Source organism: Tenrec ecaudatus, chromosome 10 (genome assembly GCF_050624435.1).
Source record: "Tenrec ecaudatus isolate mTenEca1 chromosome 10, mTenEca1.hap1, whole genome shotgun sequence".
Lineage (NCBI taxonomy): Eukaryota > Metazoa > Chordata > Mammalia > Afrosoricida > Tenrecidae > Tenrec > Tenrec ecaudatus.
This window is the reverse complement of record NC_134539.1, coordinates 86,702,403-86,721,114: the sequence shown is the minus strand read 5'-3', so window position 1 is coordinate 86,721,114 and position 18,712 is coordinate 86,702,403. Positions and strand designations below refer to the sequence as shown.

General features: G+C 53.3%; 1 protein-coding gene across 1 annotated transcript in view; it reads right to left on the bottom strand.

Annotated features, from left to right (window-relative positions):
* Nucleotides 1-18,712, bottom strand: part of USP43 (ubiquitin specific peptidase 43) — a 61,611-nt gene that overhangs the window by 3,891 nt on the left and 39,008 nt on the right. Inside the window, exons 9-15 of the mRNA XM_075559571.1 lie at nucleotides 17,608-17,711; nucleotides 16,782-16,859; nucleotides 15,548-15,674; nucleotides 15,111-15,459; nucleotides 10,746-10,904; nucleotides 7,094-7,258; nucleotides 2,092-2,096 (exon numbers count right to left, since the gene is read on the bottom strand). Of these exons, the coding sequence (XP_075415686.1) occupies nucleotides 2,092-2,096; nucleotides 7,094-7,258; nucleotides 10,746-10,904; nucleotides 15,111-15,459; nucleotides 15,548-15,674; nucleotides 16,782-16,859; nucleotides 17,608-17,711 (987 nt within the window). The remainder of the gene's footprint in view (nucleotides 1-2,091; nucleotides 2,097-7,093; nucleotides 7,259-10,745; nucleotides 10,905-15,110; nucleotides 15,460-15,547; nucleotides 15,675-16,781; nucleotides 16,860-17,607; nucleotides 17,712-18,712) is intronic.

The following is an 18,712-nucleotide window of genomic DNA, read 5'->3' as shown; positions in this document are numbered from 1 at the left end:
TCAGTGGGGGTTTCACAGAAGGGGGTGTTCTTTCTGATGGACCTGCTTAGTCTGGAAGCTCTCCTATTCAGCATCATAGCAACGCACAAGCTCCCACCGACAGACAGACAGACGAGAGCTGTGCTTGAGGTGCATCGGCTAGAACGGCACCCAGGTCTCCATCACACTGAAATGCCAGCTCTTCTTGGCCCAAGAGAACAGGGTAAAACTGCTCCTGTGGTACAGCCCTATCTCCGAACCACGATATAGCTCACGGACTGCAATGCTCGCCCACTTACTGCAACATCACGAATCCACTGAGCTCTGACTCCAGGTCAGCAGGGTGAAGCCAGCGGCCACTCCTTGGGAGAAAGACACGGCTTTCTATTCCCGTGCAGTGTTCCCATCTCGGAAACCCGCTGAGGCAGCGCTCCCCTGTCCTGTACGCTAGGAGTCGGCATCACTCAGTGAATGGTTTGGGGCTTATTTACCCTCCTGAGTATGATCTAATGCATTGCCATCCACGAGTTGAGACCAGACCAGTGTCAGCAGATCCACAGCCCAATCACTGATGAGTCATCAAAACACCCAAACCCATGTCCACAAGCGCCACGTGAGGATCACCCACAAGTTAAAGAACCAGGGAGGATCCAGAGCTACCGACAGGGAAGGCACAGACACTGTGGAGATCCTGGTTTGGGTTTTGAGCCACCGGAACTGTGAGAAAATAGCAACTGGTTCTCTAAACACCACAAATTCCTTTCTGTGTGCTTTGTGGGACCAAGCATGCACAGATGCACAGGGACCAAGGGGGCCCAGGCAGCTCTGGCCAGGGGGATGTGCAGTCCACACCAGCCAAGCTCCGGGGAAGGAAGGGCTGCAGGGGCGAGTACAGCCCACATCACAGGTGAGTTTGAAGGCCTATCACGGGCTCCTAAAGCCTTCTGCTTTCCAGAGCATCCACGGGTCTTTTTGTGATATTTTCTTTCTCCCTTTCTCCCCTCGGGATGACCAGCGCCAGACACAATTGCACTCCACACGCCGGTCATTCCGTCTGGATTGACCTTGCCCCTCCACCAGGCAATCCCATACCTCAGACAGAGAGAGTCTCCGGGCTGTGGGCCGCCAGTGAGATGCGTTCTCTCCCACAGTCCCGGGAGGGCCGGAAAAGGGAAGCTTTGTGTCAGGACAAAGCTGTGACTTTTAGCCTTTCCACACGCGAGAGAGGGAGAGACCGACGCCCCGCCGTGGGCTGCCGCCTGGCAGGTGGTTAGCTGACTTGGCAGCCGACTGAAAGAGCTGCCTTCCTTTCTTCCTGGTATGAAAGGCCCCGCTGACTACACGGCTTATTTCTCTCCTCCCTCTGTAGCCAGGGTCAGGGGTGCAGAAAGCCCCGGTCTGTGTGCTCTGTTTTCTTTCACGTTCCTTATTGGCTGGTTAACACGATCTGAGGGCGAGCTCTGGGCAGATTGCAAGGAAGGGCATCAGGCTTGGGGAATGCACTGGCCTGGGGGCGGGGCTTTCACACCCGTTCCAGCTCCGACTCAGGGTGACCATGTGGGGCACGGCAGCACTGGCTCCTCGGGGCTTTGTGAGCCCTGGTGGGTGAGTAGGTTGTGCATTAGGTGTGTTAGGTCAGCAGTACGAAACCACCAGGGGGTCCGTGGGAGAGAAATGAGGCTTTCCACTCCTGTACAGAGTGACCGTCTCGGAAGCCCACAGGGGCAGTTCAACCCTGTCCTCTTGGGTCAATAAGAGTTGGCACTGACTCGATGGCAGTGAGCTTGACTTTTGGTTGGTGGTCCGGAAGCAGGTCACCATGCGTTTCTTCTGAGGAAGCCCTGGGTGGACTCGAACCACCAACCAACCTTTTGGTCAGCTGCCAAGCCATGTTAACCCTTTGTACCATGGAGGAAACACGAAAACAAAACGAACTCACTGCCACTGAGCCAGTTTCAACTCATAGCGACCCTATAAAACAGGGTGGAGCTGAACACTGGGAGAGACAATGATTTAAACAAAGAATTTATCCCATGCCCTACAAAAAAAAAGTCTAACTTCGTAGACCAGACAGACCTCCCCAAACTCTAGGCAGCATTGATCAACAATGACCCCGCCTCCACCCCCTGGCATATTCTACAGAATAGCTGAGCTCCAAGGTCAGAGGGAGGCGCTTCCAGGCAGAACGCTCAAGTGACTCCCACGGGAAAAAACCCCGGCCCTGCCCTCATCACCTCCCACCCTGGGCCATGCCAATTCCACTCTGCCACCCAGAAATCCAGCAGGCAGCCAAACTACTGCTTAACCGTGGGTGCAAGGAAATATTTGAGGCCAGGGAGAGGTCTAGAGAATGTATCACCCATGTGCCTGAGAAAAGACACTGACATGCAGGAATGAATCAGACCCCTGCAGACAGGGGGTGGCCATGAGGGGGGCAGCAGTGTGTGGGGTTGGGGGACGGGAGGCATGGGCCCTGCAATTCACAAGCAGTCCATCCTGCCTGAACAAGGGCTCACGACAGGAGGCGCGTGGAGTGTCCGGTGTGCTTGAGCCAGACGAGCCCCAAGGGGAGCCGAACAGGGCGTTAGAATCCCAGTCTGGGCCAGCGAGCGCTGATCCTGCTCAGCAAAGCCAAGGGGCAGCAGGGGCAGACCTCAACGGCCCAGAGGGCAGAGGGTCCAGCAGACAGTTTAAAGTGCTCATTTCGTAGGGAAAGGCAGCGACCGAGTCGTGACAGGGAAGTCTGATCTAGGACTCATCTTATGGCAGGAGAGGGTCTGGTGGTGATGACAGAGTGACTTAGGAAACAACCAGTTGCCATCACGCCAGTCTGACTCACGGCGACCCAGGAGAAGAAGTATGTTCCATACCTACTAGCCCCTCAGGGAGGAAAGATGCACAGCCCGACTGAAAAACAGGCAGAGGACAGGACAGGCAGTGTACCAAAGAGGACATTCAGACGACCGACACACATGAAGAAATGCTCACCCTCACTAGCCACCAGAGAGATACAATGACGAGAGACCGCCGACCCACCCCCTCCCGCCCCAACCGGCAGCCAAGTTCAAAAACACAGAAAAGAACAAATGGTGGGGGTGGGGTGGGGTGGGGGGAGAGGCTGGGACCCTCACACACTGCTGGGGGACTGTGACACAGGACACACGCTGTGGAAAGCGGGGTGGCACTTCCTCCAACAATTGGGACAAGAACTACTGGAGGACCCAGCAATGGGCCTACTTCCTATATGCCTGACAGAAATAAAGAACAAAGTTGAGGTCAGAATGGGTAAATGAACGAACGCTGGTTTGTGCGCACATAAGGGACTACTGAGCCTCGCTAGAGAACCCGGGCAACGCTGTGAACCACCTCCTGACCTGATGGGGCTGGATTTGCAGCACATTCTGCTGAGGTTGCTAGTCCAACACAAAAGGGCCAATATTAGATGAGGCCAATGTTACTTTAAAAAAACAAGAAAAGGTTTCCATACCAAAAGAAACAGACTTTGACCTTACAGCGCACGAGGAGAGAAAAGGAAGCAAAAGGCAAGAGTGTAGACAGGTGAGGGACGGGGAAGATGACAATGTCACAGAACCCCAAAGTCAAGCTCACTGCCGTCGGGTCCGGGCCAACTCATAGCGACCCTACAGGACAGAGTGGAAGCACCCCTGTGAGTTTCCGAGACTGTCACTCTTTGCACATCCAGAAAGCCCCGTCCCCTGTTTCTCCGAAGGATGGCTAGTGGTTTTGAACTGCTAACCTTTCAGTTAGCAACCCAGCATGTATAACCATCAGGACTTCCCAAGTTACAAGAAAGGGATAAGAAAAAAGTTGTGGGGAAGGTGGAGACCAAGCAAGCCATTCGGATATTTGATACACTGTTACATTATACATGGATACTTTGTATACATTGTTTAAAATAAACAAACTCAGATGATAGGATATGTTAACCCTGAGTTAATTCATGAATAATATGTTTAAGGGAGGGTAAAAAACCCACCAAACCAGTAGTATACCATTGATCAGAAGTCACTTACAACTAACTCAAAAAGACTGGTGCAGAAAGAAAGATAAGGGTGAAGAGCTGGCCAGGGGATGTGTGCAAACAGAAAACGGGGCATGAAATTAGTCATCTGCACCAAGACAGGACTAAAAGTTAGAAACATAACACAGGCTAAAGGGCAACATTACGAATGATAAGAGGCGTGGTTCCTGGAGGTCGGTCATGAACTTGCTCACTGTCTATAGGCACACAGCAAGCCATATGCCCCAAAAGGTATTATGCTTCCTAATTCAGGCACCCTTAAACAAGGTGGGTTATACAGCGGAGGGGAATGGAGTAAGCTAATTAGCTAATCTAATAGCTAGGATGTAAAACTCACATCCCTCAGAGGGAGACGATCCATTATTTCATGTGCTCACGTGACCATGGACCATCCACAAAATCACGAAGACAACCCCCACCCAAGAGAGGAGCCACGTTGTGGCCTCCTGGGAATAAACATAGCAAAATGAGAAATAAAGAATGATGGGGTGACCCCACCCCACCCCAAATCTTAAGCCATTGAAACTAAGAAATTCTACCACCAGACAACTTTTAGATCCAAGAAGACAAAAATGGAAATGCTGTACTCTATGAAGAGCACTGGAAACGAGTAAAATAAAACCTTCAAGGCACAATAAAAGCCAGCGGCGGGACACTTTCTGATCGAGGCAGCTGACCAAGCTTGAGTCTTGGGGCCTCTTATTTACAAGGGACTCTGAGATGATTTTATAAAAATTACAAAATAAGATATATCTATCTTTTTTACTTCACAGAACTGAACACTATTTTCTTCTATTGCACACGAGGCTGCCACTCGTAAGGGCTGAAGGGAAGTTGACTTACAGGTCGTTTAAAGGCTAGAAAAGCCAAGAGTATGATCATTGTTCACATTTTCTCAGCTCTTCGTACAGTGTATTTTATGTAGGAGCTAGTAAAGGAAGAGAAATATTAACTGGAAAAACAACACAGCGGGATATTAAAATATTATGTGTCCACAGTTAAATTCACATATTCAATATGCTACATTGTATGAGGATAGATACACCTTCTATGGAGTCCCACCACTCCCAATTACAGTCCACAGATTCCCTGAGTGAGGCATTCCCCGTTAGTGCACTCAGCTGCTAATCAAAAGCTTAGCAGTGTGAGTTTACCCAGAGGCACCTCAGAGGAAAGCAGAGTCCGTCTCTGACACCTCCAGAGTCAGGTCATCAGGATGCAGAGCCAACCTGAGGGCCCTGGTCGTCTTGGACTTCCACACTTTAGTTTCACCCGCCCTCACTAGGACTCTCTCCTACCCTCACCCATCACAGAGCCACCCGAAGGATGCAGTGCTCCAGCTGTGTGGTGTTTCTAGAAAGAGGGCAGCTGCTTCGGGGAATGACAACTCTGTCCTGAGTGGGACCGTTCCCAGATACTGCAGGACACGAAATGCCGGTCTCCAGCCAGCATGCTCCTTAGAAGCAAGCTTCGCCTCGCCTACTCTGGGCTCGCCAATAGGAAAGACCAAACTCTAGAAAAGAAGGGCCCGTCTGGCGATGGGAAAGGTCCCTGAAATTGGGGGGAGCCCCCAAAGAGGTAGACTGACACAACAGCCACTTCAAAACACAAGCCTAACGAGCAGGCACGGCGTGGCACAGGATCGGGAGACATGCCACGCTGTTTGAAAAGTTTGTGGAAGAGTGGAATTAAAAAGACAATAGGATTTTCCCACAAGTCCTTTGAAGTTCCCTCCTACACAGTCACTCTGCGTTTACTTACCGGAAGCTCAAACTCACCACAAATGCCAGAAGCTTCCTTCTCTTCCCCGACCCCAACTGTAATAACCAAAACCAACTCTCCCACAGACATATTTCAGAACCCGTGTGGGACAGGGCAGTGACCACTGACCACTAATCTTCTAGACAAGGGGTCCTCAAACTTTTTAAACAGGGGGCCAGTTCACTGTCCCTCAGACCTGTTGGAGGGCCGGACTATAGTTAAAAAAAAACAAACCGATGAACAAATTCGTATGCACACTGCACAAATCTTAGTTTGAAGTTTAAAAAACAAAAAGGGAAAAAACACCTGGTGGGCCAGATAAATGTCCTCGGGGGGACGCATGTGGCCCGCGGGCCGTAGTGTGGAGACCCCTGTTCTAGACTGAGGTCTTGCCCAGGTTTGGGAACAAGCAGAGAAAGGCTGGCGAGCTTGATCCTAAGCCTTCACTATCTTCCCTGTTGCTCCAGGGAGGTTCCACCAGACCCATGCAGGGCCCTGAATTCCGCCCAGGTTCTGACTCCCCAGCATCCACTGCTAGTCGCCCCGAGGACCCCGGGGAGCTTACATTTGTCTCTCCGCTACCTGTGTCTATCGTTCAGAGGCGGCTGTCTGCCAGGCATCTCAAAAGTACCACGGCGAAGATTTCTTCATTTCCCTCCACGTTAGACTCTGCTCCTTCCCACTGTGTCCACCCAACGCAACACACGACTAATGATTAGGTGTTTCCTCACACCTCACCTCCCAAATCAGCAAATGTTCTTGGTCCTACCTTCAAAATGCACCCCAAATCCGGCCATCTCTTATGGAACATGCTAGCCCCAGCCACCCACTCCTCACAGGTGTGAGGAGTCGCAGCCTCCCCAAGATGCTCACTTCCACTCTTGTCCGGCACCCCCCGACTCAGCAGCCAGAGTAGATGCTTTGCACCTAGAGATCACACCCTACCCCACCCCTGCTCCAGGCCCTCCAGGACCGGCCCATGCACTTCAAGTACCATCAATGCTTGGTCCTAGGGTCCAAGAGGGATGCCCCGATCCAGCCCTGCTTGCTTAGAGCTTCCCCAGCAGGATGTGAACCCCAGAGGAGGAGAGCCAGCCGTGCCCGTGGCTGGAGGGCAGCGGATGGGGGAGGGAGATAGGCGAGGGCTTGGTCTCTTATTCGAGCTGACGAAAGCTCTCCTCCAGATGGACCGTTTGCATGTCAGGCCATCAAATGCTGGGGCGTCCATAAGCAGGAGACATGGTGTCTGTGGAATCCTCTGTCCAAAAGGAAAACGAAGCCACCATTTTAACCAATACGGCAAACGCATACCCTTCTCCTGGTGGAAGAGGCTGTTTGTGATGATGGGCGAGTCGGGCATGGGGGGCAGGGAGGGGCAGGGAGCGGAGGCCCAGGACAGCAAGCTCCCCGCCGCGCTGTCATTGTTGCTTCCAAGTCTCATGAGCCAGTGGTCGGAGATGGACGAGCTCGTGGAACCTGCGTGGAAAACAGACGGAGAAGGGTAGACCTCAATGCCATTGCGCCACGGTCCTAGGACAGCTTGTCCCTGGACCCCCGTCTCCAAGCCCCGGACACAGGCTCACAGCACGAGTCCAGAAATGCCAGGTTAATGCGATGGACCAACCGCCCCACGTGGTGCACAAGGCTCACATACTACAAAGGCTGGGGGTGGCGCCCGCCCCCCAGAGGTGCCTCAGAGCAAAGGCCTGGCCATCGGCTTCCAAACCATCAGCCACTGAAAGCGCTATGGAGCACAATTTGACGGTGACCATGTGTGGCGCCCTGAGTCGGGGTGGAGTCCCCACTGGCAGTGCCCTCTGTGACTGACAGTTGATGTCAGAGGTGTCTCGGTGTAGGCCCTGGCTGTGGCCGAGCCCACCCGTGGAGGGAATTAGGCCAGAATCGACCACCGTATCCTCTGACCGCCCTTCTGTCCCCTTGTCAATTTGTTCTAGCTCTTCGTGTCTTCTATTTCCTTCACAATGGAGGTTCCTCTCTGCTTTACTTTGCTGTTGTTCTTAGTTTTTCTGCAATGACATCCAGGACAGGGAGATCTGTAGAGGAGACAGTAGCTGGACCCGTGGCTTCTGGGGGCATGGTTGGGGTGGGGGGACTAAGGCGCCGATGACCGTGAGCACAACAAGGGAGGAGATGTCCGTAACGGACTGCGGTGATGCTCGTACACTCTTCCTAAGAGGCTCCAACTGTTGAATCGCCCGCGATGTGAGTTCTATGCAATAAACTGTTAAAAAAAACCCATTTCATTGAAATCTTTTAGGAACCCAAAATAAAAATCTTTTGGAGGGAAGAGAAAGAGGTGAAAGGACGCCGAAGTCCTGTTGGTGAAGTGGCCGTCACCCACGACAGCCTGGCGTCTTTCTGTCCTTCTCTCAACGCCTGTCTTGTATGAGAGACAATGGCTCACGCACTGGCTTTCCACCCCAGACTCCATGGCGAGGCTTGGCCTTATTTTGCAGTTTTCCAAAAACTGTTGTGGAGACGATCTGAGTAATCAGCAAAAATAAGAACAGAGGAAAATGTTCTCTCTTCTTCAAGGTGATGTATGAGAGAGTGAAATCAGTCATATACGAAGGCTGAGTGTGACCCCACCCCCCCTTTTCCAAGCAAACACCACTGGAATGTGAGCAAGCCGGAACCTTGCTTAGAAGAGGTCTGGACTCCCGATGGCTGTCCCCTTGCTGGAACGAGTAGCATAGTTTGTATGGACGGTCCAGCCAGCTACTCACCCCCGAGTCACTCTGCCAAAACGAACTGACCGACACTCAACCTATGAGCGAGAGCCAGTGGTGCTGAAGGAAGACGGGTTGGCTGCACTGGCCCAAAGCAAGGCGCCAGGAATGGCCGGAACACCAATGGAAACGTTTCCGCAAGCTGAAGGCGCGCGGGAGGCACTTACTCATACATGCCAGGAATTTGGGAAGACAGCTACTGGGCCAAGTGACTGAAAGAGAGTCATACCTGTACACATTCCAAAGAAAGGTGACCCAACAGAAGGCGTGGATGACAGGACAATATCATTAATAGCACACACAAGTGAAAGTTTGCTGAAGATGACCCAAACATGGTTGCAGCAGGACACTGACAGGGAGCGGGCTGGATTCCTCAGAAGACACAGGCTCATAAGGGATGTCAATGCCGAGGTCAGACGGATCTTGGCTGAAAGCAGAGACTACCAGAAAGATCTTGGCTTGTGTTTCACTGTCTCAGTCCAGGCCTTCGACTGCGGGGATCATCACAACCTCTGGCCGGTCCTGAGAGGAACGGGAAAGGCAGACACTTCCTCACAGTCCCGAGGGACCGGTGCACGGATCAAGGGGCAGTTGTACTCGCAGCTCAAGGAAATGCTGTACGGTTTACAGTCACGCAAGGTGCGAGTCAGCGCTGTATCCTCTCACCTGCCCATTCAATCTGTACGCCGAGCAAACGCTGAGAAACGGAGTGCAGCCTCAGGATTAAAGGACGGCTTATGAACCCCGCGATGCGCCAACGGCACAACCATGTGCACTGCAGGTGAGGGGGACTTGAGGCACGGATGGTATGCCTTACGACTCAATGTAAAGAAGACCAAAATCTCATAACTGGGCCAATAGGAGGTATGGCGATAAATGGAGAAAAGACGGCGTTGCCAGGGGTTTCGTCTTGCTTGGATCCACAACCGATGCTCATGGATGGAGGCAGCAGTGAACAGATCACACGACTCACTGAATTGGGTAAGTCGGCTTCCCAAGGCCTACGTGAAGTGTTGAAGAGCAAGGATGCCACTTTGAGGACCAAGGCGCGCCTGGACCCTGAACACTGAAGGCTGAAGGGGAATCGAGGCATTGGAATTGTGGTGCTGGCGAAGAACGCGGAAACCACCAGGAACTGCCAAAAGAACCCACAAATCTTTCATGGAGGAAGTACAACCAGAGGCTCCTTCAGAGGCAAGGATGGCGAGGCCCTTAGCACATGCTGTCACGAGAGACCGGCCCCTGGATAAAAGCATCACGCTTGGGGCAGCGGAGGGGCAGCGGACGAGGAAGGCTCCCCATGAGATGGCCTGACACAGCGGCTGCAGCCGTGGCTCGCAGTAACAACTGTGAGGACGGCGCAGGACCGGGCAGTGCCTCCTGCTGTGATGCACAGGTCGCACTGTGATGTGCGGACCCCTGATGGCAGCGGTGGCGTCGACTCTGACTCAGGGACCCCGCATGCGACAGAGCAGAACTGTGCTCCGTAGGTCTTTACGTGGTAGATTTAGTCACAGACCACCCGGCTTTTCTCCCAAGGCAGCGCTGACTGGACCACCTTGCTGTAAGTGGGCACGCAGGCATGTTTTCCTTCACCAGGTACGCCCGGGGACTGCTCAGATTATCTTGTAAGAGCATCGTTCACGCTGGCTGACAGGAGTAAGACTGGGAGGCACAGCTCTACCCTGTGTTTGTGTGGGTGTCACCTGCCCCAGAGACGAGCCCTGGCTCGCTCCCACTGGGGGTTTCGATGCGGATCCTTACAGCAGCGGTTCTCAACCTTCCTGACGCCACGACCCCGGAATACAGCTCCTCATGTGGTGGTGACCTCCGACCATAACATTATTTTCATTGCTACTTCATCACTGTCATTTTGCTACTGTGATGAATCGGGCGACCCCTGTGAAAGGGTCATTCCACCCCCAAAAATTGTGAACCACTGCCTTACAGCCTTAACCAACAGGCACCAGAGTCTCTATAGCCACAATCAAGCTTCTTCTTTCTTTCTTTTTTAAAAAATTATTTATCTATTTATTTATACCAATCTTTCTTTCTTTCTTTCTTTCATTCATTCATTCATTCATTCATTCATACATACATACCAAGCTTCTCCTTTCTGTCCCGTCCCTTCCTTGCCTCTCTTCCTTCAAGTTCCGCCGAGCAGCGCCCCAGCCCCTCATCCCCTCCCTCCCGGGACACGCGGCAGCACCTACCTCTCATGGAGCTGCTGGCCGACCAGAGCGGGATGCTGTTCCGCTTCTGATAAAACAGGATGTAGGCCCCGCGGGTACTGACCTCATCTTCCCGCAGTGGCTCCACTGTGCTGTCGTCGTAACTGTACCACTGGCCATCCAGAGAGTTCCGGCAGTAGGCTAAAAAGGTCAAAACCCCAACTCTCAATGACAGGAGCCCCCCAACGGCAAGAAGACATTCCCCACGGACACAGATGAAAACTGGAACCTGCTGGTAAGGGAATGGGAACAATCAGCTCCATGGTGGCCATTAGTGAACTTGCAGGATTGGAGTTCGATCGACAGGTGGCACGCCCACATCCTGACTCTCTCCAATAAATCAAAACCCACACTGAATCCCATCAAGTCGATGCCAACTTACAGAGACGCTATAGGACAGAGCTCGGGAGTTACAGTCACAGGCTCAGAAACGCACAGGGGCAGTTGCACTACATCCCCTTGGCGAGCTGAGAATGGGGCCCAAATTCGATGGCCGTGATAGGACAGAGTAGGCCAGGCCCGTGGATTTCTGCTGAGGTAATCTTCACAGGAGCACAAAGCCTCTGCTTTTTATCTCAAAGAGGCTAGTGGGTTCGAACCATTGACCTGTGTAACCCACTATGCCACCAGAGCTCCCTCCAGTAAAAGAGAGGCCTCAGGGATGTAGACAGCATTCCCTCTAGCTCTTGTGGGAAGCATTCCAAGTGCTTACCTCTAATGACATAGGGCACACAGTGGGATCACCGTGCACTTACAAAAATATCCCATGTTTTAAACGCGCCAATTGTCAATTTTGTCCTGGAATTGAATTGGCCAGGGTGCATTAAATGCAGGGTAAATACTTTCCACACGTGTGTTTGGTCTCTCTCCATCCATGCACACATACGAGTACAACACATCGGGTTGCAAGGACTCATCCAGGCTTGGTTGCTTTTGTCTGTCTTCTGAGAAACATGTGCTATCATTGGATGATGTCATTAACCGCTGGTGTTTGCTCGGGCGTTCTACATTCTGGTTTATGAAGAGACTGATATTAAAAGGCGATGGTAATGGAAACTGAAAAGTCAGAGCTGACATACGAAGCAGTGGTTGAAACCGGGCTAGTGCCAGTCGACGACTCCCTGTCCACTTTTCGATACACAGACTCTCACACACATGTATGTGTGTATTGTAAATGGACGTGTGTATTAACTAGGTCTTGATGCAACTGGGCAAGTCAAGCTATTGAGTCAGTCAACTTTTTGTTAGGTGGGTGTGGCAGTTACATAACTTGTCAACTTGGGAAGGGGCGGAGTCTAGCCTGTTGATCAGACCATGGCCAATGTGGGCCTTCTCCTGAGGATTCTGGGAACTCCTCTATCTTCCTCTCTGGAGGTGGCACGGACACTCTCTGCTTCATCTCCCTCCCAGACATTCCTGTTGACAAGCCAGATGGAGCTACCCTGATGCAGCCAGAGCCCTGGAGCTGGAGGAGCCACGTGGAAACCCACACCAGTGCTGAGATGCTTCCACGCCACTGGATCCACAAGACTTTCCACCCACTGACCTGTGACCTTCCTGCACTCAGCGTCATTGCATGTGTTGCGTGAGTCTGAAGAGGAACTTACAGACTGGTATCAGACATATGGGCTAATATTGGACTCATGGGCTTGATCTGGACTGGGCTGGGATGTCTTCTCAAGATACAATTGCTCTTTTATCTAAGGCTCTTTCTTATACACCTATGAGTGCTTATGAATTTGTTTCTCTGGTCAACCCAGAGTCACACAGTGGGTGATACGGTATCACAGAGTTTGACTTCATTTAAAATATTTTCCATTTATCAGTGATGTGTGAAACAGACACAGTGAATACAAAAATGCACCTATGGTAAGATAGCAGTAAGGTCAAATGCATGGTGTGGGGCAGCTATGAACAGCCAAGGGCCTGCAGTGTGGGAAGCACATGGCACACTTCAGGGGGGATGCATTGCATCCCCAGCCCTGCCCCCACTGCCCTCACATGGCAAGTGCTAGCTAGCATGCCTATGCTGCAGAACGCTCCCTGCAGCTCCAGGGACCAGGACCTCGTGGAGAGAGCTCTCACAGCAAAGAGCCATCTGGGTTGCGGAAACCCAGTTATATTTCTGAGCCTCTGGAAGTAGGAGCCCTGGGGGAAGAGTAGGTTGTGTACTGGGCTGTTGACCACCAAGTCAGTGGTTTGAAACCACCAAGCCACACTTTGGGAGAAAGATGAGGCTTTCTATTCCCATCAAGAGCGGCAGTCTTGGAAACCATCAGGGGCAGTTCTCCCTCGTTCTCTGGGGCCGCTTCTGAGTCAGAATTGACTCACTGGTGCTGAATGTGAGAGGCTGAAGCCTGCCCGTCCATGCCCAGGACCCTCCCAGGTTACCCTGGGCTGGGGGAAGGGAGAGGGAGGGGCGCACATCCTGAGAGCCTGGCTGGTTTGAAGGAGGCTCTGTGCAGCCCACCTCTCCTGGTTAGTAACACATGCTCCAACACAGGCGCTGGGCTTCCCGGGTCCCCCCAAGGGCTGAATCCCAGAGCGTGCAGCCTCTAGGTCACAAGGGGGTGGACAAACCTCGGCCCGGCAGCTGCGGAAGAACGGGATGGCGGCACAGCATGCAGAGAGGGCAGCAGTGGGCACACTACCATCTTAGGTCCCCTCCTCTGCAGTGTGCACTGTGAGGTATCTGCCTGGAGCTGCATCCACCCCCCCACCCCCCCGGAGTCTGTACTCGCTCCAATAGCAAGTCCTCCACCCAAACCTCTCTGCACCCTAAGGATGTCTTCTCCACAACTACCAGTCACCCAGAGACCAAGCCCACTGCCATGGGGTCAATTCCAATGCATAGCCCCCTACGAGACAGGGCAGAGCTGCCCCTGTGGGCGTCCGAGGGTGTTGATCTTTATAGGAGCAGGCAGCCACGTCTTTTCCCCTTAGAGTAGCTTGTGGTTTCAAACAGCTGGCCGAAGCTTAAGCCACTCGGCCACCAGTGCTCCGTAATCTGCCCAGTAGTTACTCTCGGGTACTGTTTGCTACTGCTGCTGCGACCACTTCCCGTTACGTCACTGTGCAGGCAGCAAACCAGCACGGAGTCACGCAGTGGCCACCATGGCACCCTCACCACTGCTTAGAAGGTTCCCACTCCTGCCATCGAATCGATTGACGCTGACTCACAGCGACCCCCAAGGGCAGGGCAGAACTGCCCCCGTGCATTCCTGAGACTGTAGCTCTTTACAGGAATAGAAAGTCTCTTCTCTTTCCCTTGGAGTCGTTGGTGGGTTTGAACTGCTGACCTTGTGGTTAGCAGCTCAACGTGTAACCACGACGTCACCAGGGCTTTGCTTAGAAGGCTAATCAGGCACCATCAAGAACACGGCCCCACTGTTTGCTTCTGTTCGTCACCAGCCGCCTGCTCGGAAGTGCCCCAGAGGGAGAAACAGACAGACCCCACGCCCAGACCCCACGCACGAAATACACAGAACAAAACACCACCCATCTGTTCATCCGTCAGGCTGCAGTGACTTGTATGTGCTATGAGGCCAGAGGATCTGGTACCGCAAAAGATCATCACAGTGGGCTGGTTCTGGCAGAGCGGACAGGCTACGCCTAAGCCAGGCCAGGGCGGAAGGCCTTGGGTTCTACGTCTCCCGAAAAGTAGCCAATGAGACACCTAAGGATCATATCCAAAGGCTGCCTGCCTATGGGGGGGATTTCGAAAAGCTGGTGGGACATTAGAGGATCTCAGAGTCCCTGACCAACTCTGAAGCCCCCTCATTATGCTGGAAGATAAGAGCCCCTCCATGGCAAGACATCAGGGGGCTAAAGAAAGCAGGTCCTCCTGAGGACCGTCGTTTCCTGTGGGCACGCGGTCGCACGGGTCAGAATCCGTTCCATGGTAACCAACAGCACCGAGCAAGAAACACCGCCCTGCCAGATCGCTCCGCCTGCAGCGAGCCCCGAAACCCACCCGCACGCGCAGTAATTCGACTCTGGCTCAAAGGGACCCTGTAGGACAGGGGAGAACTGCCCCTCCCCACATGGCTTCCCAAGGCTGGAATTCCTTACATCATCTTTCTCCCGCAAAGCGACTGGCACCTCGCCACGACTCCTCTCTCAGCTCCAAGACTACCATCCTGTCCTTAACAGGATCTCCAATTCGGGCGGCAATGAACTTGGTCTTCCCACCACTCATGTAGCTCTGCAGTTCGGCTTGGTCTCCTATGGCCCCCACCCTCCCGTGCCTGGTGTGCAGAGATGCCAGGGGGGCTCACCCTAAGCCCGAGTGAGCTCAGCACTCGAGGCTGCCCCGTGCCCCGCCGCGCCCCGCGAGATGAGGCTCACCTGTGTAATGCCCGCCCTGGAGGCTGCCGTGGTGGTTGCAGACCGCGTACAAATCGTACAGGAAGTCCCGAGGGTAGCCGTTGGGCAGGCGGGCGGGCTGCTTCCAGGAAGGCCAGGGGCCTGTCCTGGGCTGGGGGCCCATGCTCCTGGGGGCCGCGTGGGGCGCCATGTTGAGGCCGGCCAGCGGGAACGTCACCAGCGTGGAGAGCTTGTTTCTCCTCTCCCCGACCTGGCAGAACCTTTTGAGGTGGATGATGAGGATGTCGGGCAGGGTCCACAGGCTCAGCTTCACGGTGCCCTGCTGGGGGACTTGGCAATGGGGGCACTTCCAGGCATCGTCCTGGGTCAGCTGGAAAGGAAGCCACTGGGATGATGGGGCCAGCCCACCACAAAGCAGCCCCCACCCCATCCACTAGGGCGTGGCCCCAGGGCGGCACCTGCTCCTCCTTGGTGTAGAACTGAAAACACTCGTCCAGGGTGCAGCTGGACTGCTGGTGCACCTGCTGCTGCCGCTGCACGCTCTCAGCCTCCTGGACCTGCTCCTCCTGGAGGCTCCCAAAGAAGCTGCAGGGGTGGCAAACCAATGGGCATGGGGGCTTCTCATCCTTGGGGACCAACAGAGGAAGTCCCCCCTCCCCCATGTGGGCCATGGTACCCCGAGTCTGGAGGTGCCTGGGGCCCCTCTTGCATCAGCCTGTAGAGCTTCCCTTTCTCCCGAGTACCCTATCTCCCCGAGAGCCCAAGCATTTGGCTTATTCGGCTGCCTTCCTCACCCTACCCGGGGCCTGGCCCTTCGTGGGAGATCAGTCAAGTGTTCATTGGACTGAACAAAGTCCAGGAAACAAGGCCAAGGTCGTAGTGGTTACAAGGCAGGCGGCCGGGGATGACGACCAAGAGCACGGATGCCTCCTGCCAGACGGCCTGGTTCGAGCCCCAGCTTTGCTGTGTGACTCTAGGCAATGGCTCCACCTCTCTGCGTCTCGGTTTCCACATGTGGAAAATGTGAGTTTTTGCTGGGTTTACTGGATCAGGTGTAATGAACACAAAATTGGCACATATATATGAGCAGGCTTCCAAAAGGCCATGCGGAGAAGACAACAAATCCACTTATCTTTTTGGTCATTTAATAATAGAATGTTTGCCTTCAATTCAGTGTAGGGGCCAAGGCACTTTGGGCAGCCACTTCCCGGCTATCAGTGGACTTGTGTTCTGAAGCTGAACGGGCTTCTACACTAGCATTGCAGTTTCTATACTACAGCTGAGTTCCTACCCTAAGATGAGAAAGAAAGGCCTGGAGATCTATGCCTAAAATTCTACAAATCAACCGGTGAAAGTTCCGTGCCCACTGGCAGCTAATTGTGGGGGGTGGCGCAGAATCAGTCAGTCTTTATTCCCCTCTGCTGTCGATGGACTCCCCAGGAGCCTGGGTCAGTGGATGGCATGGACAGATCTCTGGGGCAGAGTAAGTGCTACGGGACTAATCTCCTTTACTAGTCACCACACGAACACTACCACCTCCACCATCGTCATTCTCGTTGGGGGATGGACGGCACAAGGGACCCGTGGGTGCAGCCTCATATTTGTGTTTGGGGAAAGCTGGGTCTGGGCAAGATGTGTCCAACCGGGCAAGCCCTGGCTTTGCTCGGCTCGGGGCCCTTCAGTTGAACTCACTGCTCTTTAGCACGGTGCTCCCATTCCACGGCCAGCTTGATGTGGGGGGGCCCTCCCGGCCTCTTAAGTTGCAGCACCCTGAACAGAGAGCAAGGAGATCCCTCAGGAAACAGAGTCATGCCCACAGCTCGACAGGCTGATCAGCCCCAGGCCTGATCTTCCCAACAGACACGCGCCAACTGCACCCCAGACTCAGATTCCTGACCCACAGAGCAATGATCTCTGGGACTCCTCACCGTTTCCACAGTGTGGGAGAGGGTGGGGAGGCTGGCAACTGGAGGACATTCCTGCAGAGAACACAACTGACTGTACTGGTGAGCTCTGGGGATTCACCTTGTCCTCACCCCATGGGGAGCTGGAGAGCCCCCAGGATCTGGGTGGCTGCAGGGACAAAGAACAGGTCTCCTACTGTAGCCCTAGCTATTTGCTTACCTGAACACCTATACCAATCTCCAGCCCAGACAATGCCTCGGCTGGGCTACCGATGTCCCCCCACCGGTGCAAAAAATATCTTTCCATGGTACCCATTTTCCTTCAGTTCTTCCTATAAAAGAGACTCCGTTCCCATGGTTTAATTCCCAGGACCCTCAGCTCTTTAGAGATGGGCAAAAGGAGGGAAGGGAGCAGGACTTACCCAAAAAACGGGCCTTGAACTCGATGATGCAGCTTATGGTGAGAAATCAAGTTTCTATTTTTCCCTTTAAATCCCATTTCATTCCCATGAACCTCTCAGAGGCCCCTCACACTTATGTGTGTGTTTATTAATACGCAGTCTCCAATAAGAGCACATCTGTTCTCTCACTAGGACCGGGACAACCCCTCTTACCTGTCAACTGTCCACTGACACAGGGGCCGGCCGGCCTGTGGGGACAAGTAGCTGCAGTTCGGGGAGAGCCCCACAATCCTAATGGAGAAGAGCTCCCCCAGGTTCTGCCAAGGCAAGAGCAGACGACAGGGGTCACCATCGAGAGCCGGTGTCGACTTAATGAAGACTCTGACGTGGCAGATGCGTGACACAAACATGCAATCATTGCTCCCGATAGTCGATTTTTGAGTATCCCCTTGAGAACTGGCATTCGAAAACCTAGACATCTACAAGGCTTTGGTTTTCAAAACTATCTACCTGACACCTGGTGATGCTGGAGCCAATACGATGTTTAACACATGAAACTTGTCCCTAAATAACGAACACGGCATAGTTGAACTGGAACAGCCCATGGAAAATACATCAACTGTATTACTTAACAGATCTTTAACTGACTTTATTAAACATGAAAGAGCCCTGGGGACAGTCAAGCAAGCATTGGACTGCTAACTAGGCCAGGGGTCAAAACCAGCCGGCTGCTCCTCAGGAGCAAGACGAGGCTGTCTGCGCCCCTAAAAATGTGTAGCCTCAGACCCCTCTGGAGCAGTGGTTCTCAACCTTCCCAATGCCGCGACCCTTTAAAAGTTCCTCATGTGGCGGTGACCCATCAACCATAAAATTCTTTCCATTGCTACTTCATCACTGTCATTTTGCTACTGTGATGAAGCGGGAGACCCCTGTGAAAGGGTCGTCCGACCCCCAAAGGTGGAACCGACTCAAGGGAGTCGATTTTACTCAATCGAGTACAATGATTATAGTGGATCTCCCCAAGTCAAGAAGCAATGATCTACAAGCAAGTTGGCAGTCTAAATGTATGTAGCATGTACGATAGACATGTGCGTGTGCTGTAAGATAAGCCACGCAGAGAGCACTTGCTGTTGTTCGGCGCAGCCAGGTCAGTTCCCATGGACAGCGGCCTTGTGTGCCACAGAACAGGACTTGGCTGGGCTGTGCCATCCTCACCACTGTTGTTTGCACCCCTTGTCGCAGCCATCTAGATGGCCCAGGGTCGCCTTCTTTCCCTCTGCCCCTCCATGGGACCAAGTGTGATGTCCTTCTCTAGGGA